This window comes from Podarcis muralis, chromosome 5, assembly GCF_964188315.1.
Source record: "Podarcis muralis chromosome 5, rPodMur119.hap1.1, whole genome shotgun sequence".
In the NCBI taxonomy this organism is placed as follows: Eukaryota; Metazoa; Chordata; class Lepidosauria; order Squamata; family Lacertidae; genus Podarcis; species Podarcis muralis.
The window spans coordinates 50255463-50281995 of NC_135659.1; the positions used below are offsets into that span (position 1 = coordinate 50255463).

Sequence of the window (26533 nt, forward strand, 5' to 3'; positions counted from 1 at the left end):
GGAAGGCGCGCGAGAGCCCTGAGCAGCCTCTTTGGTGGGCGGCACGCGAAAGACTACTTCGCCTGGCTCGGACGAGCCAGAGCACGAGCGGCGGAAAGCGAGTGCGCGTGCGCCCCGGTCTTTTGGCACGGGCTGGGCCCAGGTGGGTGTGTTTCCCCCTCTCCCCCCCCTCTTCGCACGCGTGAGTAGCCCCGCCCCCTCCGGCCCCCGGCCGGGCTGGGCCGGGCAGCCATTTTGGGCAGAGCTTTGTTATGGTTCGGTGTGGGGAACTCAAGCGACACAGAGAGTGAGACGGGAGGGGGCGAGTGGGGCCTGGTCCCATAAGCACGGCCTTGTGTGGAGAGAAGGGAAGAGGAGCTGGACTTGAGGCGGCGCTGAGCGGCAGCCAGCGGCCTTTGGGGAGAGAGTAAGGTAGGGAGCGGGCAGGGGGAAGCCCAGAGCAGGCGAGGGGGCGGGAGCATAAACAAGTGGAGGTTCTGTTGCAGGAAAGAGCCGAGGGGGCGGCGGAGGCCCTGCGGGGTCGCTTGGCGGCCGGGAGAGTTGCTCGGGGCAGTTGTTGGTTTGCGGAAGCGCTCGGGACAAGGGGCATCGCGGAGAGGTGCTTGGCAAGGGTTGGGGGGGCAGGGAGGCGGCGATAGCTAAGAAGAGGGCAATGGGGGACCCGCTTGGACGTGTCTGCGCGGGCAATTGGGGGGGCAGGGGTGGAGACTGGAGGTGTGCGAGGAAGGATCAGCTGGAGTAAAGAGTGAATAGCGGAAGGAGGAGGCTACGGTAGGCCTCTGGAGTGCAAAGTTGAGCAGGAGGTGCGGAGTGGCCAGGGCAGGCAGTCGGTGGCATGTGCTTTTCAGGGCAGGTGGGAGAGGGTTTTTTGTTTTGTTATTTGTTGGCATGGGGGTGAAATGGATTTGGGGTTCCAGCGTGCGTATAGGAAGGGAGGGAGAAGCTGATCAAAGCAGTTGTGAGACTAGGCTAAGGTAGGGGGCGGGTCTGAAGTGGGGTAGGCGGGGGGGGGCTAACTCCACAGGATTTTATAAAGTGCGAGGAGTTATTCTTTAGTGGAAATGGGGCAAATGCTGGCTTGTTGGACAACTTGTAGACAGCTTGTTGGACAACTCGAGACAGCCAAGTGTGGTGGGTCAAAACTAGAAATATTTAAGTAAGAATGTTTGACTTGACGTAGTTTCCCTATGGAACTGTTTTCGTTTTCTTTTTCACACACACCCGCCCCAAACAACAACAGCGACTCTGTGTTCAGGAACAAATATACAAGTGTCAGGAATGGATAATTATATCTTGCCTTCCATGCAGACTGCCTTGTAAAATCTAGCATTGTTGTTCTTGCTGAGCAGGCTGAGAAGGAGGGAGTTGACTTGTGGGTGTGTTTGTAGGGAGGTACAAATAGAGTAATTTGAATATTAAGGCAGAAGGAAGGCATACAGTATTATACTTGTGTAATACTTCTTTGCTGCATATGACTCAAGGTAAGGAGTAGAGTGTCAGATTCTGGCAGTTACTGGTAGATTTTTTTAATGCTTGAATGGAATGTGCACTTCTTGTGTCTTTCCTGATGGCTATATTACTCTAGATACTGCTTGAAATTATTTGGGTGTGTGGGGGTGTAAAAACATTTTCCTTTAAAATTTGGGTGGCTGAGTTAAAATATAAATGTTAAATAGAATCTAGTGCAAATGTGGAAGTTGTTGTGTGTCTTAAAAGGATAGTTGCTTTGCCTGTTCTGCACCAACATTTCTTGGGAAATAGGACAATTTGTCTATATGCCTTCTATGTAGAAGATAGTCTGAAGGAAACTGAACAATTCTTAACTTTTAAAGAGAATGTACTAAAGTAGTACTTCAGCCCGATAACCTTAACAGTAAGAATTTACATCTAGAGATCTATCAATACTTTAGTAATTAGTTTGACTTTTAGATGCAATAGAAAAAGAGTTCCAGTGACCAGTGTTTTCTTAGGGGTGGGGGAAGAGACCAGACTTATAGGATCTACTTTTGTTTTTTTCTGGAATCCCCAAGATCCATCAACCAGAGTTGGGTGCAAAAGGCATACTTAAAATTAAAGAATTCTGAGCCCAAGAATTTTTTAGTACCAGACCTGAACTGAGCTGACAGTTCTTCCACACACATATCCACTGCTTGTTGCTCTATGCCACCTTATTTTCTTCATTTCAGCAATCTGATTTGTGCATCTTGCTATTATTAAGCAATTGATAGTCAGAAATTGTTGCCAACCTCCTGAAAATCACATAGATCTTCCATTAAATCCCCAATCTCTGCACCCCTGTCTTGGGTGATCATTGTCAGGGTAAGGATGAGAACTAAGTATATTATGAAAGGATAATAGAATTTTGCGATCATTTTGATAGGTACTTCATTTATATAAACTTGTACACACTTTTGCATGAGTCACATGTTGTTCTTTTTTAGAGTCCACGTACTGAATGCTACATTAACACTTCTGCTAATAGTAGTAGACAGATACGACTGTGGGGGTGGGTGGGGATTTTTTAATTAGATTTTGAGTTGTGTTGTCAAATTTCTGCTGCTGTTATATACCCTACTGTAATGAGAAATGGAAATAAGATTAGAAATTTTCTTAAATCCTGCAAAATATTAACATTGTTATGCTAAATGCTCTTCAAAATATGTCCACCCAGTTAATAGTCTGCATTCCTATTCACACTAACTTCAAGCTGCATTAAGTGTAGTGGAACTTCTGAGCTAACGTGGTTTATTGCACAGTTTTGTTTTAGATACCTGAGTTAAACTCAAGTGCTTTGTACATAGTGAAGCTTATACAGAAACTCGTTTATCACTTAGGCATTCTGGTGCTTGCTAGTTTTTCTGCCTCTGTAAATTAAGAGAAGAGTGTAAGCCTCACCATTCTGGAAGATTTCCTTGCACCAGAAACTTTGCCCTAGTAAATTGTCAATATTTCTGTACACAAGAGTAGCAGTGCAAAAACATTTAGTATTAGAAGAAACAACAGAACTGGAATATAATTCCCAAAGAGGATAGGTTTCCATTTAAGTTTCTAGAATTTTGTTGTTTGCTGTGTTGCATTCAAAGCAAGTACTGAAAGAGAAGCTAGTATTGCCTCACCAGTTGATTTGCATAGTATTTGGTAGCCTTTACTGACTTATAGACAACTGTTAAGGGGGAAGGAATGACTATTGTGAAAGAAATGTTAGTTCGCTCTTTTGCTGCAACCTCTGTATTTTAGAAAGAACACTGTACTTTGAAAGATAAGAGGTTTTGCTACTTCCCACCTCTCCACTTCCCCTTTCCCTACTCCTTTAGTTGTAAAAATAGTTGAGTAATATATGGTAAAGTCAAGCTAGATTGAGACCAATGTAATGCATTTCTAGGGCACACATTTCTTCAAAAAGGTGATGAGACTGATGCCTAATTTTTATTCTTTTCCTGGCTCCTAACACGTCTCCTACAGTAGGCTGCAGCATGTTACTAATTTGTCATTAATAAAGTTAGGCTCAGGCACTTGTAGCATAACCATATATCAGAGGTCGCCAACGTTTTTGGACCATTTTGAATGTTGAGAGAATGCTGATGATGCCAGTTACAATATGGCAGCCATGGAGGAATGGCATGGCACAAAGTTAGAGAAAGTGAAGATACATTTTCTGCCCCTGAGCAACCTCATGTTTACCATGGGAAATCAGCTGTGGAGGTACTAATGTCAAAGGCACAACAGCCTTGTTTTCCCCAATGGCAGTCCTAAACCAAAGCATAAACTGCCACCCTGTATCTAGAACATAAATAGAACAAGCTCTATTTAAAAAAGGAGAAAGATTTCTGAAATAGACATGTGTACTGTGCATATGGGGCCTATCACATTTTTTGTAAAATGGTATAAATATGACCTTGTAACATAGTTTCAAGTACCGTATTAAGTCAGAAGAAGAAATGCAAAAAAATTAAATTGTGATGGTCTTAAAATCTAAGCTTTCTTTTTGAAAGACTGTAATATGTTTGATTCATGGTGGAAAGAAAATTTTGTTCTAGATAATAAAGAGAAACTTTGTGAAGGGTGAATTCCACTATGTATTTAATCAAACACGGGATTCACTCATAGCATAAAAAAGATTTTAAAAGTATGTAATAGATGCTACGGACAATTAATGCAGATCTTTCATTGGCTTAATTTCTGGAGTGTACACAGATATTTTACAGCTGTGTGTGTGGAAATATGGAAAGTAGTAATTCAGGTTCAGGTGTAACTGAATTACAAAAAAAATAGTTAGGTGTGTAAAATGGCTGACTTGTCTTCAGTTTGTCTGACATGACTTTTTAAAGAATATATTGAAACAGACAGCTTTCATTTTAGAAATATAATACATTATTTGTTTTAAAAGGGGGAGACTCAAGACCACTTATTTAACAATGTATGGTGTTTATACCCAAATAATTTCATCTCCAAAATAGCTATGTATTTGAACATGGGTTCAGCAACTTGCCCATACCAAAATTGGAGCTTACTTGCAGCCTATTATGGGTTGAATCCAGCAGGCATTGGATAAATGGAATGACTTCTGCTCCTGCAGTGGTACGTCTCCTCCCCATGACCCCCAAATCTGAGGTAGTGGGTTGGGGAGGTGGGGGTGCATGGAGGGGGGAGGAGAAGTACATGAATGAAAGCCATTCCACTTGTGCAATGATGTTTTCGGATACAACCCAGAACATTTTAAAGCTTGGGAAGTTTTAAATAGTGTGGCAGTGGAACTGGTCACCTTAGACTTTGTTTATGGATAAATATATGTGTTGTGATGGTCATCACCATTTGATGTTGATAGACATCTGTATTAATCTGAGATACAAACAAGAGTCAGCATCCACACATAGCCATTTCACTCCTTCCTTCACCAGAGTGAAGCAGCCAGGAAGCTGCATCCAGACCAGGAGCCATAGTTATGGCTTTCAAACAAACCACATTATGAAACCATGGTATTAAGGTGGTCACTGCATTAACTAGTTCCAAGTGTGAATGCATCAAGAAGCTGTCGGCTGCAGCTTCCTGGCTTGCTCATTTGTGCAAAGGAAGAGGTGAAATGGTTGCATGTGAGTGCCTGAAACTTGTGTAAGTCTTGATTTACTAAGCCAAGATTATCCTCTGAACATCACCCATGTATAAAGTATGCACAAATTAATATGGGTTCAGCAACCAATATGTTGACTTGGATGAAGCAACTCAGTGATCAAATTTCAGTTGAGCCATGGCTTATATGTGTGGCGTTATGGATGGCAAAAATAATAATAGTCTAGTAATGGCCCACTTCACAATGATATCAGTAGTGATGCCTATCTTGTTTCAGTGTACAAAGGGTAAATTCTTCGTATGTTAACCTGTAGTTCTGATTTTCAACGGCTTCACAAAAGCTTTAGTAGATTAATGTGGGACATATTAAGCTACTAGTGAAATACTTGTTGTTTTGATGGACATTATGTGTGTGTGTGTGTGTGTGTGTGTGTGTGTGTGTGTGTATAAACCCACATGTGTGGAGATACCGTATACACTACACACTTTCCAGGGGCACCTGCGGTTTGTATATAGAAATACACCCTCTTGCGTGAATGGAAATATATGATTTTTGTGGCCACAATGTAGCCTACTGTATGAAGGTAACAGTGTTCAAAACTCCCATTGTTTTAGGCGCATTGTGCGACAGGAAATTTTATTAGTGTGAGCAGTTTCTGAGCTCTGGGTGCAGTACTACGCCTAAGATTTCAGTTTAAAATTGCAGTGGAAGGAAGGGAGGACCTTTTCTGACTCCCCACTTCCAGCTACTCTCTGAAGACTGAAGAGACCCTCTTAAGAATATTAGGGGGGTGGGCAAGGGAAGGACTAGACCATGTGAAAAATGAACATAATATTTTAGCTGCAGTTCACTCATTTTCAGCTTTGTATTCTTGTTACTTAAAAAGCATTCCGTTGTTGCACCCATAACCTAGGTTTAAGGTGCCATTTAGCTCCTAGCTTTCAAATCTGTTTCAAACACTGGAAGGCAAGCCTTGTATTTGATATTCTGTCCACTCTTGTACCTGGCCCCTTCTGCAGCCCTTTGGCTGAGACCTTTCTCACTCCCATTTAAAAGGTTAATACCAATACCAATAACACAAGCAAGATATGATTGCATAGCATTCTTGTTGGCAGTCTAGCTGCAATAGTCTAAACTGCAGTTTCCAAAATGTCTTCAAAAACAACCCCTTGAAAAGCTCATTGCATTATTCCAGTCTAGAAATTAACCAGCCATGGCAAGGCTGTCTCTTGTCAAGAAAAGGTTGCAGTCAGCATATCAGGCATAGCTGATAAAATGCACTACATGCCACTGAAGCAATCACACGTTGAAATGGCAAAGTTGAATCCATAAGCACCCACAGGAAGCACACCTGATCCTTCAGGGAGAGTGAAATCCTTTTCAGAACTGGTTGAACAGCACCTTCCTGGGCAGATGAACCGCCCACAAACAGCACTTCCATCTAGTTACAATTTATTGGTTCTCTGCCAAGTACCAAGACAGCAGTGCTTCATCAGGAATTGACAGAGCTGGGTGTCAAAAGCCCCATAACCCTTTATAGGACACAGGAGTTCCTCAGCAGATAAGTTGGTGCAGAATGAGTTCCCATAAAATAAAAATCTGAAAACCACTGGTGTAAATCATAAGCACTGCAGCAGTTGTCTGAACCGCCTAAGAACATCCCGCCAAATCACCTTCTTCTAATCAACCATATTCAAGGTTTCAGTGGAAGGAAATGAAGGTGGAAGAACCATCTCCAGTACATGGCTTCAAATTTCAGATTTAACATGACAGTTACTTGATTTGAAGCTTTCTCAGAAGTAATACATGCAGATCCCATTATCTGAACATAATGCGTTCCTAGAAAATCACTCAATAGGCGAACAATCGCATAATGATCTGATGAATCCTATATTCCCCTCCTAACGTTTAGTTTGGCCTTCAGTCACTGCCTCTGCTCTGCAGGTTATATTAATCACATAGTTTTTGAAATTTTTATTGATCAGGGTTGATCAGTTTGAATTTTGTCATCCTAAGGATGGAAGTAAGGGCTGTTGTTCGCTTTTGTAAAAGGTGAAAAGATGTGGTGTGAAATGTTTGTACTCTGTTCTACATGAGTTGGGCCAGACTGCTGTTGCTCCTTTTTTCTGTGCTTGAAAATAGACTAGGACAGGGGTCTGCAACCTGTGGCTCCGGAGCCGCATGTGGCTCTTTTACATCTTTGCCGCGGCTCCGGGACGGATACTAGCGAGGGGAGGAGGCGCATTGTGCGCCCCGACACTCCTCACTGTGGCGGGCGCTGTACTGGCTGCGACGTCGCATGGGGGCGGTGCGTGCGTTAGTCACGCACTGTCCCGACGTCACCGTCCCACCCGCTGTCAGATCGCGGCTCCGGAGATATATTTGTTTTAAATGTCGCAATGGTTTTGCGGCTCCCAGTTGTTGTTTTTTCTTCGGAAACGGGTCCAAGTGGCTCTTTTTGTCTTAAAGGTTGCAGACCCCTGGACTAGGATTTAGACTGAAGCAGTGTTAGTTGATTATACTGGTTCATCATAAATACATTCTGCCATACTAAACTGAAAGATCAAATTCAAAATTGTTAATATATGAAGATGTTTTCTTTGATCCTTCAAGTTCTGAGGGTCCAGGTGCTAGTGCTGCTTGTGACCTATGGGCCAGTAAGTCTTAGTATGTGGCTGAACAGCCATCCAAGTGTTTTTGCCCACTAGTGTCTTCCAATACAGAATTCCATTGCTCAAAATGCATTTATATGGGAAAATGCAATGTAGCACTAACTAGCAAAGAACTACAACACATGGCGTTGGAAGTTATGCAATCAAGAGATGTAAGGAACAAATTAGGTTTCGGAAGAAGTAGGATGAACTGTGTTTTTAATTGAGAACATAGTAACTAATCATGATTGGGTAGAATTAATGGAATCTGGACTGTTTTTTTGCAGATTTCTGTTTAAGGTTAGATAGTAAATCCCATGTAAATCACTCAGTAATTTGTGTATACCTATACCTAACAAACATTGAGCTGTAACTGTATGCATCAGTGATTAGAAAGCTGAATGCATAAAACATGCAGTTTTCTAGAGTAAACTAGGCTCTTCTGCACACTCAGCTGTTTGCCATATTGGTTTATTAGTTGCACTTAAGTCACAGTTTCCTGTGAAGTTGTGGTTTGAGAAACCTTTGAAGCATTGAAGTAAGGCACTCTAGGAGGTAATGAGATGGATGAATTGTCATATTGCTAACTTTCAGACTGATGAGTGATAGCTTATCTGTCAGATTCTTGAGAGGCTCCCTGGGACAGTAGGTTCCTTTGATTTAAACATTTACATATAAGGTTTTGACCACTATAATATGGATGTGGCACACAAACTTGCAATATTATATATGTATACGTTTTTGAAGGGGGCATGATTTCATAGTGTTTCTCTAGATATAAATTGCAAAGCTGTCAGACATGCAAATAGCCATTTTAAAACTCTTTAGAAAGGAACAGTACTAAAAACATTACAAGTAAGGGCTATTCTATGGAGATTACACTTAACTTTTTTTGTTCTCAGTTCTATTGGTTATTCAGTGTCTATGGTAACATCTGTTAGGTCTTTAATAAATGCACAGGTATTTGCAGATTTACATGTAACTGCATTGTGTTAACTTAACCCTTCTCTGCTTTGCTTCTTAGGTAAACCTCTAGTAAGCTGAGCAATAGCTTGGAACTTTTATCCCAAAATAGAACCCAGTTACAACTTTGCTGAAACGAAAATAATTTTAGTATTTGAGTTAAGTGAATAACTTTTCCTCCCAAGAGTTGTAATGTTAAATTCCTGAATTATACTGTGTATTAACTTTCACTTTTAGTTTAGACAAGTATATTACGTCATTCATTCTCAATTGTTACTTGCTAGAAGCGTAAATACTAGTTATCCATGGATGAGCACCCAGCTGACACCATGCATCTGTTTCTGCTGGAGAGCTGTAGTGATAGATGCCACAGCCCTGCAATGTGCTTTTCTATTAATAATACTGACATTTTTGAACAACTAAAATACAAGTACACACCCAGAAACACAATAATTGAACAATAGGACAAAAACAACCTAACTTTAGGAATGGAAACAAGAAAAAAGTATGGTATAATCGAATCTAAAGATACATGGTATACATTCTACTTGTCTTTGTTCTCCTTCAAAGGATCATCACTTCTGAAGGAAAAGTTGAAGTTGGGATAAAACCTTATCTTGCGGCACTTAAGCTACACTCAGTATAGGAAAAAGAGGTGGGGGAGATGCTTATGTGTAACAGATCAGGAGAAGATGACTAATCAGAATCTAGAAAAGGGTTCTGTAAAAGTTTGCTGCGTCTTGTAGCTCACCCACTCCTTGCATACCAAATCCAACATTCCAATCCAGGCTTTCAGCTGGGTCCTAGTCTTGACACCAAATGCTTTGCTCTACGCAGCACATTTAAACCATAAGAGGAGCCCTGTCGGATCAGACCAGGGATCTATCTAATCCAGCTTTGTGTTCTCAAAGTGGCCAACAGGACATGAGTGCTATGATGCACTCCCACTTGTGATCCACCCAACTGGTTTTTAGAGGCATTCTGCCTCTGATGCTGAGGTAATATAGCAACTGTGACTAGTTATTCTAAATGCAGAGTAATGGGTATCTCTGCATGCATGATTGAATGAATGATTGTGAGGGTGGTGCAGGTGGATGAGAGTGGGTAAGCCTCATTGCACCAGCAGAAACCCTTGTGTTGGCTCCTGCTAGCTAGCAGAACTACTTAGCCCAACAGGTCTACTGTGAGTAAAATATAACCGAGTTCCATCCACAGACTTTTGAGTATGCTAAAATCAAGTTACATTTTCAGTGCATTTTTAAATTAAAATTTAAACTGTATAAGGCAGGCATCCCCAAACTTGGCCCTTCAGCTGTTTTGGGAATACAATTCCCATCATCCTTGACCACTGGTTCTGTTAGCTAGGGATGATGGGAGTTATAGTCCCAAAAAAGCTGCAGGGCCAAGTCTGGGGATGCCTGGTATAAGGGAAGTGCTGCTGGCCTTATGTTCTTGCCTTGGTAAATGGCATACTTAATGGTATACTTAATGATTTACTGTGAGCATAGCTTTCTGGGCTGTTACCATTTCCCTTCTAGGGCACAGTGGAAGCAAACTATGATCCCTGGCTTAGTATTGCATCTGAATTGGGAATTATTATTTATTTCACTTCCAAACAGACCATGGTTTCTGAATTATGCTTTGTTTCTACTTGCGCTAGCAGAGAGAACACAACAGCCCAGCAAAACATGTTCACAATAAAACATTAAGTATGCAGTGTGATGTGTGAACTACAGTGTATTGTCATGTCAAAAATATAAGTATTGTAATAAAAATCTGAAAAGCTTTGCATTTGTTTGGATATAACATTTAAATCACATTTAGTGTTTTGATTCCCTCTAACCCCATCATCTATTTAAGTTCAAATACTCTTGGGAGCAGATTGGTGTGTAGATGAACCTTTAGTCTCATTCAGCAGGGTTCATCTTCTTTATTATTATTATTTTTTGAGATACTTCATTAGGTAAAGCTAACCTATCTTTTTAGTTTTGTTTACTTTAATAAGTCAGAAATGTTAAATTGGAATCTATTCAACTTAGGGCATCAGGATATGTTCCAGGAAATCAGCATTTCTGGTTTGAGTTGAATCTTGAGAAGGCTTATGTGTGTGTGTTAATGTCTCTTGCCAAATAATGTTGAATTCCCATCTAGGAGATATGGAGTTCAATTTCCAGGTTGTGAATGGATCATTAACCTCCCTTCCTGCCCCAAAAAGGAAAAGAAACATTATCACTTCACTGGGGACTTGCATGAGCAGGTGTTGCTAGAGGACCACAGTTCCTGGCCATGCTGGCTGCACTGATGGGAGTTGGAGTTCAGTAAAATCTGGAGAACCAGAGATTTCCCATTCCCAGCATAGTAATTATGGGGCCAGTATATTAAATCGGTGATTCTTTTAAAAATAATGTACCAATCTTGACATAGAACTTTTTGAATCAGGGTAGAGCAGCTTTCCCTGACTTGGAGCCCCCTCCACCCCCAACTACAGCTCCAGCTAGCATAGCTAATGATTAGGGATGATGGCAATTGTAGACCAAAATGTCGTGAGAGCATCAGGCTGGAAAAGGCTGGACTAGAGAATATAAACTTCTTTGCCATGAATATAGCTCCACATTGAGCTTTATGAGATCATAGAATCTTAGAGTTGGAAGGGATGCAAGGGTCATCTAGTCTAACCCCTGCAATGCAGGAATCTCAGCTAAAGCACCCATGACAGGTGGCCATTCAACCTCTGCTTAAAAACCTCCAAGGAAGGAGAGTCCACTACCTCTTGTGGGAGTCTGTTCCACTGCCGAATAGCTCTTACTATCAGAAAGCTTTTTCCCAAATGTTTATTCGGAATCTCCTGACAACTTGAAGGCATTGGTTCAAGTCCTACCCTCCAGAGAGGGAGAAAACAAGCATGTTCCCTCTTCCATGTGACAGTCTTTAAGATATTTGAGGATGGCTATCATATCTCCTATCCTCTTTTCCGGGCTAAACATACCCAGCTCCTTCAAGCGCTCCTTGTAAGCCTTAGTTTCCAGATCCTTAATCATCTTGGTTGCCCTCTGCACATGTTCCAGCTTGTCAACTTCCTTCTTAAATTGTGGTGCCCAGAATTTGGACACAGTATTCCAGGTGTGGTCTGACCAAGGCAGAATAGAATGGTACTATTACTTCACTTGGACACTGTACTTGTTGATGCAGCCTAGAATAGTGTTAGCTGTTGACTCATGTTAAGCTTGTGGTCCACCAAGACCCCTAGATCCTTTTCACAGTTACTACTAGTAGTCCAGGTGTCCCCCATCCTAAATTTGTGCATCTGGTTCTTCCTGCCTAAGTGCAGAACCTTAGATTTGTCCCTATTGAAGTTCATTTTGTTAGCCTGGGCCCAGTTCTCCAGTCAAATATAACTTTACAGGAAGTATGTATCAAAGAGAAATTCAGGACTTAAAGAAATGAATGCTCTGCAGAATACCTTAAATGCTGCTGTTCTGGGGTTTCTTTTTGACCAGTAGGAAACCTCCCATAATTTACCTTTCATGATTCTAGGCCTATAATTTCTGCCATGGTGATAAATCAATGGAACATGGAATTTTTAAATTCTAAAATGCATAGCATCCTTAGTGATGTGCTAGTGTTCTGTGGTGTGTGTGTCCAATTTCAAATAAGTCATAGCTTAGTAGTTGTTAGGGTTGATTAATTATAGACACTGTATTAGTGAGGGTTGTTTGGTAGGTAATAAAATCTAAACCTTTCATAAGAGTTTTTCTTAGCTACATTTACATATTCAGTATTGCATAGTATTGACTGTGCTCAGTCCTCTTTTGGTTGACTTTGGGGGTTTTGCCGCCTTGTAAAGTGTTTTTTTATATATCTGCAAGCCTCAAGGTTCCCTCTGAGCAGGCAGACAACTTTCCTTTTGTTTCTTTCTGGCCCTTTTGGGGGGCTTTTGTCGGTATTCGGTGAATTTGCAATTAGAGAGTGTTATTTGTATCCTCTATTGGTAGTGCATGTTGGCAGACCTGTGTTTGAACATGGCGGCACCTGCAAAGTAGGTATGTGTGGAGTGTTGGAGTTCAAATCCTTATACATGAAGCTCACAAGGTAGCTTTGATGGTGGTAAGAATAATAATAATGATGATGATGATAATTTGTACCCCGCCTATCTGACTGGGTTGCCCCAGCCACTGTGGGTGGTAAAGTCTCTCAGCCTAACCTACTTCATGAAGCTATTTTATGAAGACAAAATACATGGATGGATGGGGTACAAATAGGATAACTTTCAAGTTAAAAATGCTGAAATAGGGTGTTGATTGAAAATAATCACAGCTAACTTAAAAACTGGCTTGCTTCATGATTTCAGTAGAAACTGAAGAAGACATGGAAAACTTATATATTATTGAGCTTTTAGATCCTTTTTGCTTCATTTACTGATAGGTAATACTGTCTTTCTTTCAGAGAATACTTCGTGAATTCTACACTTTTCAGAAGATCGTCACCCAAATTCATTATAATACACCAACTTTCTCTTTTTTAAAGCAACAACTCAACTAAATTAGTTCAGGGAGAGATTATTTTCTGGCTTAGCCCCTTACTTTTAGCTTTAATTGAATGCATTCATAGCAACAATAGGACAGAAATCATTGTGAATCTTACCTCTTCATCAAGTTGCTTTTAGTTCCTCAGCAAGGAAATTAAAGTTACATTATGTGAAAATCCTTTCAAGATACAGTTTTAAGAACGCTAACAACTTTTTAAGCAACTACAAAAGTGGTGAGGATGAGTCTTGCATTTTAGAACTTCTACAAATATACGTTTTAACACACATTTTCAGAATTTGCAGGATCCTTCATGGTCCTGCCACCCACCTCCCCGCCCCCATTCCAAATCAAGTTGTTGCAGAAGATGAACAGAGTGGATTTGTGGAGTTCACCATTAATCATGGTGTCTTTCTGAATGCTGTGCATATCTGATAAGTACTGTTGTAATGTAAAAGCTGAGTTGCATAGCATTGTAACAACAACAGCAAAATTAATGAGGTGAATGTAGTTGTGGCTTTTCAAAAATGCACACTCCCTTTTAGGTATTTTTTTTCTCATATAAGTGCAGAGAGCAATTAAGATGAGCAGCTAGAGGGGTGAGGGGTGCAGTCGGCACGAAGTGCGGCTTCTCGTGCTTCCTTTGGGACTCACCCTTGCCGCAAAGCTGGCATAGGTGCACCCTGGAGAAGGAAGAAATCTGGAGAACCAAGAGAAGTGCTAAAAGTGCGAGTGGTGGACTGCAGAGGCCGGACTAGGTAAGTCATTGTGGGACTTCTTTTGTTTACTGCTATATGAAAATACACAACCTTTGCGCCTTCATTTCCATCTCTGTTTGTGATATTTCACAACAGGTATGTTCAAATGATCATATCTTGATTTAATAAGAAGAAATAAGAAGTCTTGTGCACCCACATGCAGCTGCTCCTTTCCTGTCTTTGCATGAGGTGGCAAAGAACAGGGAAGTCTTTAGTTAAAAATAATATCCTGTTTAGTAGCTTTGGAACTGGTATTTGAAGCCATGGCTTGAGGTTGCTTTCAGATGGTGTCTAGAAGCATAGAATCATAAGTTGGAAGGGGCCCAAGAGTCATAAAGTTCAACCCCCTGCAATGCAGGAATCTTAACTAAAGCATGACAGAAGACCATCCAACCTCTACTTAAAAACCTCCAATGAAGAAGAATGCACCACCTTACAGCCCTACTGTCAGAAAGTTCTTCCTGATGTTAGTCAGTATCACCTTTCTTGTAACTTGAATTCTTTGGTTTGGGTCCTAGCCTCTGGGACAGGAGAAAACAAGCTTGCTCCATCTTCCACGTGGCAGTCCTTTAGATAACTGAAGAAGTTTGAAGAGTTTCCCAGTTCAGACAAAATGGGAAATGGGATGTTGACTGTGGATTTCTTGTTATGTGCTCATGGAAAAGCCATGATACCGTTCAAACATGCTTATTGTGAAAGATTTATAGCAGGGGTCAGCAAACTTTTTCAGCAGGGGGCCAGTCCACTGTCCCTCAAACTTTGTGGGGAGCCAGACTATATTTTTTGGGGGGGGATGAATTCCTATGCCCCACGAATAACCCATTTTAAATAAAAGCACACATTCTACTCATGTAAAAATATGCTGATTCCTGGACCGTCCGCGGGCCGGATTTAGAAGGCGATTGGGCCGGATCCAGCCCCCGGGCCTTAGTTTGCCTACCTGTGATTTATAGTGTCCAGAGGGAGACCTGAGTGAAATACTAATAAGCTGGAGGGGAAATTAATACTTCATCAACTTTTTCTAGTTCCCAGCAGAAACTATAGAGGTTGATGGAGCTCAGTTTCTAGTTTTATTGGTTTGAATTGAGCATGGAGGGTGGAAATCAACAGGAGCCATTGAACTACAGTAGTTCAGAATGGATCTATGTCAAGTTGTATATCCTTCAATTAGCTCTTGGAAAGATACTGCGTTGCTGTCCAAGCTGTTGGGGGCTGGCCTAGTCCTGTCTTTGCTGTGTTGTCTTTGCTCTGGGAAGGGCTGACAGTGGATGTGTGTTGTTCATCTTGTCTTAGATCCTGGCCATGAGGTTTGATGCCTCGCTTTATTGAAGGAGAGACACTGGACCTAAATGGCGCAGCATGACTTTGTTCCTGCCTGGCTTAACTTCTCTACACCACAGTCTGCTAAGGTAAATGACTGAATCTTGGATCAAACTCTTCAATAACATTTAGACAAGTTATGGCCAGGTTGCCTATTTGATTATGAAATGCATACATGGCTTTGTAAAACAGTTCAGTTATATTGGCCATATTGAGCCCGCATTAAAAGTGCATCAACAATAAAATGGTAGGACATCGCTACCAGAATTGATAGCCCATTTGTCAAACTAATGCTTGCATTAACAAAACTAACATACAAATTGCATTTTTGGACAATTTGTCACTAATGATGTGTCGTCATGACATGGAAAAAGCTGCAAAACTTAAATGTAACCAGTGCCCTCTTCAAACTGTTTTTTGCTTCATTGGGAAGGGTTGGTTTAAACTCTTGCGCTTTGTATGGCTGCAATGTAGCCTATTCTAGTTACATTAATTGATCCATGCACTTTTGCCTCTGGCCCCACCCACCACTGGCATGCATCCCCTGGAAGGTTCCCAGGGAATGTAGACCTCAGGTTGAAAAAGGTTCTCTACCCCTGGTTTGGAACAGCCAGTCTCTCAAGGTCATGCACAGAGAAAATACAAACATTTACCATTACAGTAACACACAAAATTGTTAATTAATATGTGGGCAAAGTATGGGACAAAGTGGATGTTCTGGGAACAACAAATGCTACAATATGACTGAAGCTAAGCTGGTGTTGTCCTGGAAGCCAGAATACTGGGAGCCTCTTGTAAGAGTATACAGTCATACCTCAGGTTGAAGACGCTTCGAGTTGAGCGTGTTCGAGTTGCGGTCCTCGGCAACCCGGAAGTAACGGAGCGCATTACTTCCGGGTTTCGCCGCTTGAGCACGCGCAGACGCTCAAAATGACATCACGTGCATGCGCAGAAGTGGCGAAAAGCGTCATGCGCAGACGCGCTGTCGCTAGTTACGTTCACTTCTAGATACGAACGAGGCTCCGGAACGGATCCCGTTCGTATCTAGAGGTACCACTGTATATATAATTTGGATAGGGTTGTATTTACCATTAAGATTCAAATGTGCAGCATGGGGGTGTGGCATTGCTCATGTGTGCCCAGTAGCAGCTATAGCCAGAAGTGCTTTTTGCTAGTTTTGATAGGTGCACCAGCAGTTCCCGTTCCTGGTTAGGACAGACCTGGTAGCAATAATTAACGACAATATCCAGATTGGATTATCATAATGCATAGAACTATTATAATGCACTCAATGTGCACTTTCAGTGGCTTCTTATAAATGAAGAATCTAAATGCCATTTTCCAATATGGGTCCTAAACTGTTTGACAGTTGATCAGTCTGTTACCCTGAAATAATAGCAAGACAACTTGCTGTCACAGTGTATTTAAAAGGAATCAAGGAAGGAACAGATTCTACACAATTGCAAACGTGTGGCTGAAGCTGGTACATATATACTAAATATAGCTTTGTTGGTTGGTTCTGGTGGTCACTGGAATATCACTTTTGAACAAAGTAGGAAACAATCTGTTGATAAACTCCTGAAAACTCATGCGGAGCTCATAATTCCAGAGCCTTTGCATGTTTTGATTATTTTTTCCCCTTAATAGGCCCCTGGAACCACTCTTGAGAAGCACGGAGAGCATCTTCCTCGGGGAGAGGGCCGCTTTGGAGTAAGCCGGAGACGCCACAACTCTTCTGATGGCTTTTTTAATAATGGTCCCCTCAGAACTGCAGGAGGTATATAAAAAGGCTCATACTAGAACTTGTACACACTGGTCTTCGGTTTTATTACTCAGTTAGATGCTGCAAACATTTAAATGCTTGAAAAACCTGATTGTCTGAGATAAAAGTGTGGAGGTTTTCAACTTACCCAGGGCTTTGTAACAATTGTTTCCTATGAGAGAGTAAACTGTGAGCACCCCACCTTATAAAAAGTAGGTGGTATTCTGATTTTTCATGATGTGCTAGGAGTCTGTTGGCATACTTAAGCAAACGTCAAGAAGACAGCTGTGATAGAAGACTATAATGTCATTGCTTGTAACGGAGAATGGTTAGGGTATATTGTTCACTTGGGCTTCACAATAAAGGCTGTAATCCCAAGATCTGGTTGGAGTAGTAAAGGTGATATTCTGAACTGACATAGAGCAGGGATGGGGGACTTTTCCCCCAGGTGGGCCAAATCTGTTTCTGCCCTACACTTTGCAGGCCAAATTTGGGCAGGGTCTCCCACCTGTCAATCACCCAATATCACAATGAGGTGATGTGCCTCTATAAAAGAGCACTCCCAGTATGCCTTCAAAGAGGTTTGCTCTAGGATTGCTATGGTGTTTGCACTGACTGCCCTGCTAAAGTGAAGAATTTTCCCTCCTTTTGAGCATTTGTTTCCATAAAAATCAACTGATGGATGGTTAGAGTGTGCCCTGCTTCAGCAAGGGAACAATGATGAACTTGCTTCTAATTGTTCCGTTGAAGCCACTTCAATAGCTGCATATGGCATTGGGGGGAGGGAAATAGATAGGTGTGATTTGCCAGAAGTAGCTGGGCTGCATTGTAGGTCCAAATTGGCTCCCGCACCAGAGGTTCCCAACCCCTGACAAAGTGCATTGTTGCTGCACGCTGGCTTCATTAGAGATCTGTACTATGGCAGATATTTTAGGTACTGACTATTTTTATTCATACAAAAATCTTCCTCTCATGCAGACTGCTGGCATCAGCCTTCCCTGCACCGTCATGATTCTGTGGACTCTGGTGCTTCTAAAGGAGTTCATGTTGGGCTAGCTGGCAATCAGCCTGGCTGGTATGGTTCTTCACGAGGCCATGATGGCATGAATCAAAGAGGAGGAGGAGGAACTGGATCCCATCGCCACTGGAATGGCAATTTCCACTCCCGAAAGGGTTCAGCCTTTCAGGAAAAGCCACCTGCTGAGACGAGGGAGGAAAAGGAAGAAAAGGAGAAACTGCAATTTGAGGAGGAAGACTTTGTAAGTGTACAGTACTGTGTTTTCAACAAGGTTTCCTGCTGATTTTTCACAAGCACTGATTCCTTCTATGTTTTCATGCGTCTCTGTGTTTCCCCAAACTGCATAATGTGTGAATGCTCTGCCCCCAGAGAGGTATCCAGAACATGTTCATAGGAAAACTCCTTTCTTTGGATATAGATGGGAAGTTCCTACCACGTGCCAGTTGGGCAACCAGTATCATTTTAGTTTCTTCCTCCTTCCAACTCACAGCTTTCCCTAAGGCTAGATGCTGATCAGACATACTGATCATGCCATGTTTAGACTATATAAAAAAATTAAATCTTTTCATGCAGTACATCTGCTTCACTTAAACCTATTTGTATCTTCAACCTAGTTCTTTAATAAACTTGCTATTTGCTCACACTGGTTTGCAGAGTAATTAAGTACAACAGCAAAGGAACATTGTCAAGATGTTGGTATATAAATTGTGAGAGAATAATGTTGAATTTAAATACAATTATTAAGTTTTTTAGTCCTCCTAAGTAACTTGAAAATGGAGCTAATAAAATTTTGTATCATAGTAAGACATATGTTTTTCTTTTTGTTTTCTAGCCATCATTGAATCCAGAAGCTGGAAAACACAACAGCCAGAGTAAACCAGTTGGGACTCCATCTGGTGTTTGGGGTAGGTATTGAGGCATCATCGAACAGCCATCTTCTTAGTAAAAGATATAAATTGTCTTTCCATTTTCAATCCCAAGAATTCTGAAGCAGATTGAGCTGAATCTTAGTATTTTCAAAGATGCCTTGGATATTTAGTGGTAGAGTTGTAGAGTCCTTGGGTCTCACCAAGAAATGTCTATGTTCTCTTCTCTTCTCCCCCCACCCCCATCATATTTGACATTCAGCATCCTAGACATTTAAATTCTGCCCATTCAGTATTTAGAGCACTTCTCCAGTTCTTTCCAGCAATGTGGAAAGTGCTGTGTTTCCATCCCTCATCCAAACCACCAGACACATGGCACAAGCAAGAGAGTGATGCTTGAGCCCTGAGCCTTAAGAAGCCACATAGTAAAGGAAGGACTTGATTCAATGAGTTATGGATCCTTTTAAATGCCCAAAGCAGCCCATGTCATCTACTAACCATTAATCACACATCTACTGTACCAATGTTCAGCCATGTAACATCCAAAGTAGTCTTTAAGATTGTTAGGCCCTATGCATACCACTGGTTACAGACATATAGCCAGAATGGAACATACTAATTGAAAGTCAAGACATTTTGTGAGAGGCCCAAGCTAAGCATAGCTACTTGCATCTTAGTGCTCATCTAAACTATATTGGGCATAAAGATGAGCTTGTAACAATATGCACAACTGATAATTCCTACTGGGTCAGGTTTGTTCCCTCCAAAGACTCTCATGGAAGAATAGTGAATATAACGTGTTTCATCAGATTGCAATTATATAAAGCACTGTCCTTTAGAATTGGGCTTTATTTGAACTGAATATCCATCTTGGTTGAAAACCTAAAATAAATCTATTTGTTAACTACATTTCCAGGCTAGTCCTTCTCAGATCCTGTCCTATATAATGAGCTGTCACCAAATATTTCCTGTTTGAGCAGGTGCTAAAATAACTGGGCTGAGAAAAGAGTGAACTTTTGTAACTCTTGAGGACTATGTTTCTGCCTTCCTGTAACAAGTAGCATCTATAAAACCATCCATTCCCATTTGAACTAGGGATGAACTGCATTTTTAATGAAAATTTGGTGTGTTTCTCTTCCCCTTTTACTAGAAAACCCTCCTAGTGCCAAGCAACCTACCAAGATGCTGGTCATCAAAAAGGTTTCAAAAGAAGATCCTGCTGCTGCCTTCTCAGCTGCATTTACGTCACCAGGGCCTCAGCTTTCAAATGGCAACAAGGCAACTACCATTGTCCCAAGTGTCTACAAAAATCTGGTTCCCAAACCTGCAACACCCCCTTCCAAGGTATGCATAGGTTCACTCAGATAAAAGGTAAAGGTACGACTGCAGGGGAAGTTTTAACATTCTTTTGACTAATCTAAAGGAAATATTAAATTGTGCTGTACTAAACCTATACAATACAATTAGAATGTAAATGGAAATAAGGGGTTCATGTTGAAGGTTAAAAAACTGGTTATCTTGAGTTGGTGTTCTATATGCACTTCCCTCCTTTTCTCTTTTCTTCCCGCTCCCCAATGTGAGGGTGTGCCCTCTCTCCTTTGCTGAGAAGGGCTGCATTATGACAACCAGTAGACACAGGAACATTTGGTATTAAGCTCTCAACAATCTCTATTTACTTGTGACTTAGGGACACGTGCCAGGTTCCCTCGTTACTCCAGTTCTGCATGGTTTCTCCCCAGCTGTTCCTGGCTTCTACTTTTGCATTCCCTGTCTTCAACTCTTAGTGCTTCGTCTCCAGTTTAAATGTTTTACACAGGGTGTTACCTTATAATCACCATGCACAACATGTGTCTTGTAAGATAAATGCAGCCCCCTCTATTTACACACATTCAGGGGAATTCTAATTGCCCACTGTTGCACCTTCTCACCTCTTTGTAGGAATAAGCAAGGCCTGCCAAAGCCCGTCACAAGTAGAAATGGGGATGGGAAACTTTCTACATTACTCCGACCGCTTTCCTTTCCTTTCCTTTTCCTGGATCCATGATGGGGCTGGGGCCAGTTTTTTCAGCCTGCCGACAAAAATATAAATAGTAATCAAGGTGACTGTCTAGTTTTAAGCAAGATAAAAAATTAAGTTACTAGATTAATTATTGATGTTGCTTTTATGCAGTTTCTTGCTCCCTAATGTTACTGTATTTGTTCTCTTCTCATTGTAGCCAAGCCAATGGAAAGCTAACAGAAGTGAACATAAACCAGGCTCGCTCTCCTCCAGCCGTGATTCTGCTTTTACAAGTCCAGTGTCTGTAACCAAACCTGCTGTACTGACCAGTGGCTCTGTTCTCACCTCTTCCAAAGAGGTAAGCTTAAAAGGTTGAATTAAAAAACTGGATTTGAAAGTATTTGAACATCAGTGAACATACACTTATGATCACCCAGCTTAAATGACACAAATAGAAATGAGGTAGGGAGGACAGGATCCCTCTGGTAAAAAGTAAACTCTGGAAGATTTGCAGCACTTTTATTCTCTCTACAGAGTCCTTCCAGCATCACCCCTCCCATTGAAATAAACTCCTCTCGCTTGACAAAGCTGATGCGCCGCACCACAGATAAGAAGAGTGAGTTCTTGAAGGCCTTGAAGGATGACCGGAATGGGGAGTTGCCAGAGCGCCATGAGAGCAACAAATTGGAGGATGTAAGGGTGCAGCTCCAGTTTTTCTTTCTAGAGTATTAAAACGATAGGGATTTTTGAATGTGAAATGAAATGCTGTGTTAAAGGTATGGCAGAGCTGGTATTTTCCAACTATTCTAAGTGCTTGACTTGTCTGGTAATCACCTACTTTTTATGGGAATTTGAATTTTGGTTCTGTTCTTTGACTTGTGCAGATAGGTGGTAAATGATAGTTCAAGGAGTGAGTTTTCGCATAAACAAAATATGTGTCCTCTTCATGCACAGTATGTCCATTTAGTGAATAACCTCTGCAGAAATTCATTTTTAATCTATATATACTAGTTTTTTCAACAAATAAAGCTGTATTTAATTTTTAGAAATGTAAAGTGCATAACACAAAACTGTAAAGACATTTGCATTCCCCCACTCCCCAAATAATTGTGCTGGACTAGCACATTAAGGTAACTGAAAGCTTTTAAAGTCTTTTTACTTTTGGGAAATAAAGGGTGATAGAGTACTGGCTACTGACCTTGGAAGCAAAAGACCTTATTGATTACAATAAGGTTATAACTAAGCATTTTGTCAGATGTCTGTGGGACCAGATCCAATGTGTGCAGAATACGTGGTTAAGTTATTTGTTGGGAACCCATTCACAATCCTGATTGTAGGATTCATTAAGGCTCGAAAATTGCACACATTGCACCCTGTTGCACATGTGTTTTTACTTTGGATTGTGTTCTTCTTAGTAGGACTTGCTTAACATTCTAGAAACTACAGCTTCTAGATAGAGCAATCTTGAAAAAAAGAATACTTTTACAATGTAATTTGTCAGTATTAATTATGGTAAGGAAGGCTGAGTATATATTGATTATTTTTCCAAAAGTAAACTCCTTACAGAGCAATTTGTGCATGTTTTGAAGTCTTGCTGGGCTTATTCCATAGCAAGTGTGGTTTTGATTGGATAGATAGCAGTACAAGAGTGGTTGTTTGATGCTATGATCTAAAGGCCTAGGTAGGCCTTGCATGATATACAAGGCCTACCTAGCTCAGCAGCCTTCACCAGGCAATTTGACTTATTTTTTTCTCCCTTGCCAGATGGAGGATGGCAGCACACCAGAACCAAAGGAAAACTGGGAAGAGAATTGTCACCAGAATGGTCTTTCTCTGCCTTTAGAAGAAGGGGAGAACCTTTCTCACTCATTAGAAGCAGAACACAGGTGAGAGGGAAGACAGGCTGCTAAGGAAAATCTTTTTCTACCAGCATTGTAGATAAATTAGTGGAATAAGAGTCAGAAGTAAAAGTAGAACCTGAAACTTCTTAAAGTTCTATCACCAACCACAAGTTATTGTCAGTTTTTGCTTCTATTGTTTGATCATGCTGTTCTTGCAGCGTATTGTGCCATTTTGCTGTCCTGCAGTGGGTGCTCATATAGTGGGAGGGTCTTTGCACAGAGGCATATTATTTCAAAGGTGATGGCAAGGGCAACTCCCTAACAGCTATCTATCACACATAAGACCAGACTATTTTTCTGTCAATTCACCCCTCAGATTTTGACATGTTGACAAGAACCTAATACATGCATGTCAGCATGCATACACAAAAAAACTATTCCTCAAGAATAGTTGCTTTCTTACTAATGAATAAAGAATACAAGAGGTGTATTCTACTCAGTTATAACCTGAGAGGGAGAAGGGGGCAACCCCATCCACTTGGCTTCTAGCTCCAGCCATCACTGGTCCAGTTCTTTCTCACATTAACCCTCAGGGAGTGGGCCTGTCACAAAAAAGCTCCCCATTCCTGCCTTATTCCTTTTTCATTCCCCAGTCCCTCATAACCACATCATTTACTTTCATTACCTAGGTCCTTCTTCATAAAGTCACCCCATGTTCCTTTGCAGCTGAAGAATGCTTGTTAAATAGAAGTTAACTAGGCTATTCATGTAAAAATCAGTGGTGGGTATCTATAGAAAACGTGTCAATTTTGTATGCATTGTGATGTGGGGGTGGGTCTTTCTTCCATTGTTAATCCAACCTCTCTTTCTCAACCCACCCCATCTCCTTTAAATTGCTAGGCTATTGAAAGCAATGGGGTGGCAAGAGTACCCTGAAAATGATGAGAATTGCCTTCCCCTCACAGAGGATGAGCTCAAAGAGTTCCAAATAAAGTCAGAGCAGGTATGTTTAGCTTTTGTGCTTATTATTATCAGTCTTTTAGCATTGGTTGTTTCCCAGTTTTATGACTGCAAAAGCATCTACTCAGTTATTTTTTTGCATGTTGACAAGCCTATATAGACTTTGTTTTATCTGTACATAGTATTAGAATGTACTCTGCTTTGAGATCTGACTGGAAAAGGGAAACAAATATGAATTCATTTTCCTTTCTTTCCTGCAGCTAAGAAGAAACGGCTTTAGGAAGAATGGATTTCTTCAAGGCCGTGGCAACAGTCAACTATTCTCCCACTGGAGAAGCACTTTTAAGACAGAGTTTGAGGAGTCGGATACAGAAACAAGTAGCAGTGAAACTTCAGACGATGATGCCTGAAAATAGGCACAAAAAACCCACAGTACAAAACAACCCAGCAAACTCAGTTTGTAGTTCAGCACATAAATGTTTGGGGTTCAAATGAAGCAGAGTTTATTCTGTCTCAAGTCTGTTCAGTTTCTTTTTATTGTTGAAAACTTCATGCACAAGGGAAAGAATTATATCCCAAAGAAGAAAGCTATTGGCTTATTTTTGGTTTTGCCCTTCTATGCTTCATAGAGAACAGTCCATGCAGATGGGTGACTCATGGCCTTCTGGTGCAAGGTATAGTTTCAGTCTCATCAGCAGCAGGATGTAAGGGACTGAATTGGGCAGCCACATGCTTCTCATACTGCCGTCCACATAGCAAAATGCTGTGCGGCAATAATGTGCTAAAACAATCATTGTCAATGACAAAATGGCTATGGAAGTTCTAATTGTGTTAAATTAATGCTAATAACATGGAACTTTTTTATTTTGTTTTTTGGCGGCTCGGGGAGCTTCATCACTTAACCAGGCGTGTTTGGTTTTTTTTCTTTTTTGGGGGTACAGCTGTAAAATATTTGGATATAGGAATTGTTTGTGTTCTTGCAACCTTGATATTCAGGGTGGATTGTAAAATATAAATTTTTGTGGGACTTCAAAGATTAAGATTATTTTGATAACATTATTTACAGATTTAAAAAAGTGACTATCACATTGAGTCTGTATGAGGGGGAAAACTACTGCAACAAAAGATAACTAACTTGGAATAAATATTTTGCATCAGTTTGCCAATTCTGTGTCTCATTTCTCATGAAATAATATAGAAGTAAGGCAACTTGGCTATCCTTATTTTGTGTTATTGTGGCCTTCATATAACAGAACCTGCTTTAAAGAAAACTATTGAGTAACTTGAATAAATCCTGATTTGGTTTTTAAGCAAGGGGTCCATGCTCCTGCCAACCTAGCAGTTCGAAAGTACGTCAAAGTGCAAGTAGGTAAACAGGTACCGCTCTGGCGGGAAGGTAAACGGTGTTTCCGTGCGCTGCTCTGGTTCGCCAAAAGCGGCTTAGTCATGCTGGCCACATGACCCGGAAGCTGTACGCAGGCTCCCTCGGCCAATAAAGCAAGATGAGCGCCGCAACCCCAGAGTCGACCACGACTGGACCTAATGGTCAGGGGTCCCTTTACCTTTACCAGTTGAATAGTTGTGCTTCTCTTTCTCTCTGTGCAGAGCAATTTTACATTACAATGCAGATTATCAGAACTGAACATAAATTAACATCTGAGTGTAAAGTGAGGGAGAGAGGCTAAGTTGAAATGCTAATGTTTATACACTGAAGAAAATATAGAGACTTCAAATACTTTAATTTGATACTCATTGTCAGTCTCAACCTAGACTAACTCACATAGTTGTTCTGAGGATAAAACAGGGGGCGGGGAACCAAGCATACACACACATAATTTATTTAATTTGTATACCGCCCTATACCTGCAGGTCTTGGGGTGGTTACAATATAAAATCACAAAATACAAAGCAACCCAATAACCCCCCCCCCCCCAATATGCTATATTGAGTTCCTTGGGGGAAAGTGGGAAATAAATATAATAATCCACAGGCTCTAGAAACAGCTTCAATTCATAAAATTCAAAGACACAATTATTGCACCCAAAGAACTTAGTTCCTTATGCTCAGCAGTTCCTTGGGCTTGAAGCTTCCTGAAAAACATTCTCATAGCTACATGGCAGATCACTTCTAAAAGCAATGCATTATACAGCATGGGAACCTGCTATTCAACAACAAAACCTCACTAGGAATGTGCAATCTTAAGAGGGCCTTTGCATCAGACTCAACATGAACAACCAAAATATTTAATTTGCAGAAATAGCAGGAATATATCATGAATCAACATACTACGGGCAACTTATACAGTGGTGCCTCGCAAGACGAAAAGAATCCGTTCCGCAATTCTCTTCGTCTAGCGGTTTTTTCGTCCTGCGAAGCAACCCTATTAGCGGCTAAGCAGATTAGCGCTATTAGCGATTTAGCGGCTAAGCTGTTAAAAGGCTATTAACTGCTTAGCGGCTTTGAAAAAGGGGGGGGAGCGGGGGGGGGGGAAATGGCGAGACTCGCAAGACGTTTTCGTCTTGCAAAGCAAGCCCATAGGGAAATTTGTCTTGCAAAGCGCCTCCGAAACGGAAAACCCTTTCGTCTAGCGGGTTTTTCGTCTTGCGAGGCATTCGTCTTGCGGGGCACCACTGTATATACACAGCTAGCATAGGAGACTGTATCCTCTGCTCACCAATATGCAGAAATCATCTGCTGCAGGTACTCTCAATCACATGTTCAGGTAACAGCAGAGGAATGCTGACTCACCAAAGGATAACATTTATTGTGACTCTGGACTACTGTAATAAAAAATAAACTTAGCT

At 41.2% G+C, this 26533-nt stretch overlaps 2 protein-coding genes across 4 annotated transcripts in view; one reads left to right on the forward strand and one right to left on the reverse strand.

Moving 5' to 3' along the window:
- Nucleotides 1–24895, forward strand: GPBP1L1 (GC-rich promoter binding protein 1 like 1). Of its 3 annotated transcripts, none has more exons than XM_028733621.2 (12): nucleotides 1–142; nucleotides 13126–13963; nucleotides 15257–15372; nucleotides 16931–17060; nucleotides 18024–18304; nucleotides 18896–18968; nucleotides 20080–20273; nucleotides 21146–21286; nucleotides 21463–21621; nucleotides 22693–22814; nucleotides 23670–23772; nucleotides 23990–24895. In XM_028733621.2, exons 3-12 carry the CDS (start codon nucleotides 15313–15315, stop codon nucleotides 24137–24139), a joined length of 1413 nt encoding a protein of 470 aa, XP_028589454.2. In that variant the 5' UTR covers nucleotides 1–142; nucleotides 13126–13963; nucleotides 15257–15312; the 3' UTR covers nucleotides 24140–24895. The 3 variants fall into 3 exon arrangements, with proteins under 3 accessions (XP_028589454.2, XP_028589453.2, XP_028589455.2); XM_028733620.2 differs by lacking the exon at nucleotides 1–142 and adding an exon at nucleotides 214–411; XM_028733622.2 differs by lacking the exon at nucleotides 1–142 and adding an exon at nucleotides 1152–1481.
- The window catches only part of TMEM69 (transmembrane protein 69), a 35697-nt gene that overhangs the window by 8104 nt on the left and 1060 nt on the right, over nucleotides 1–26533 (reverse strand). Inside the window, exon 2 of the mRNA XM_028733626.2 lies at nucleotides 20858–20998. The gene's annotated coding sequence lies outside the window, so the exon portion shown is untranslated. The remainder of the gene's footprint in view (nucleotides 1–20857; nucleotides 20999–26533) is intronic.

What these genes read in the sequence shown, in the direction of transcription:
- GPBP1L1 (XM_028733621.2), top strand. Translation starts at nt 15,313, where the DNA reads ATGGCGCAGCATGACTTTGTTCCTGCCTGGCTTAACTTCTCTACACCA. An exon ending in AATTTGAGGAGGAAGACTTT is followed by an intron (nt 18,305 to 18,895) that starts GTAAGTGTACAG and finishes TTTGTTTTCTAG; the next exon opens with CCATCATTGAATCCAGAAGC. An exon ending in TCATTAGAAGCAGAACACAG is followed by an intron (nt 22,815 to 23,669) that starts GTGAGAGGGAAG and finishes TTAAATTGCTAG; the next exon opens with GCTATTGAAAGCAATGGGGT.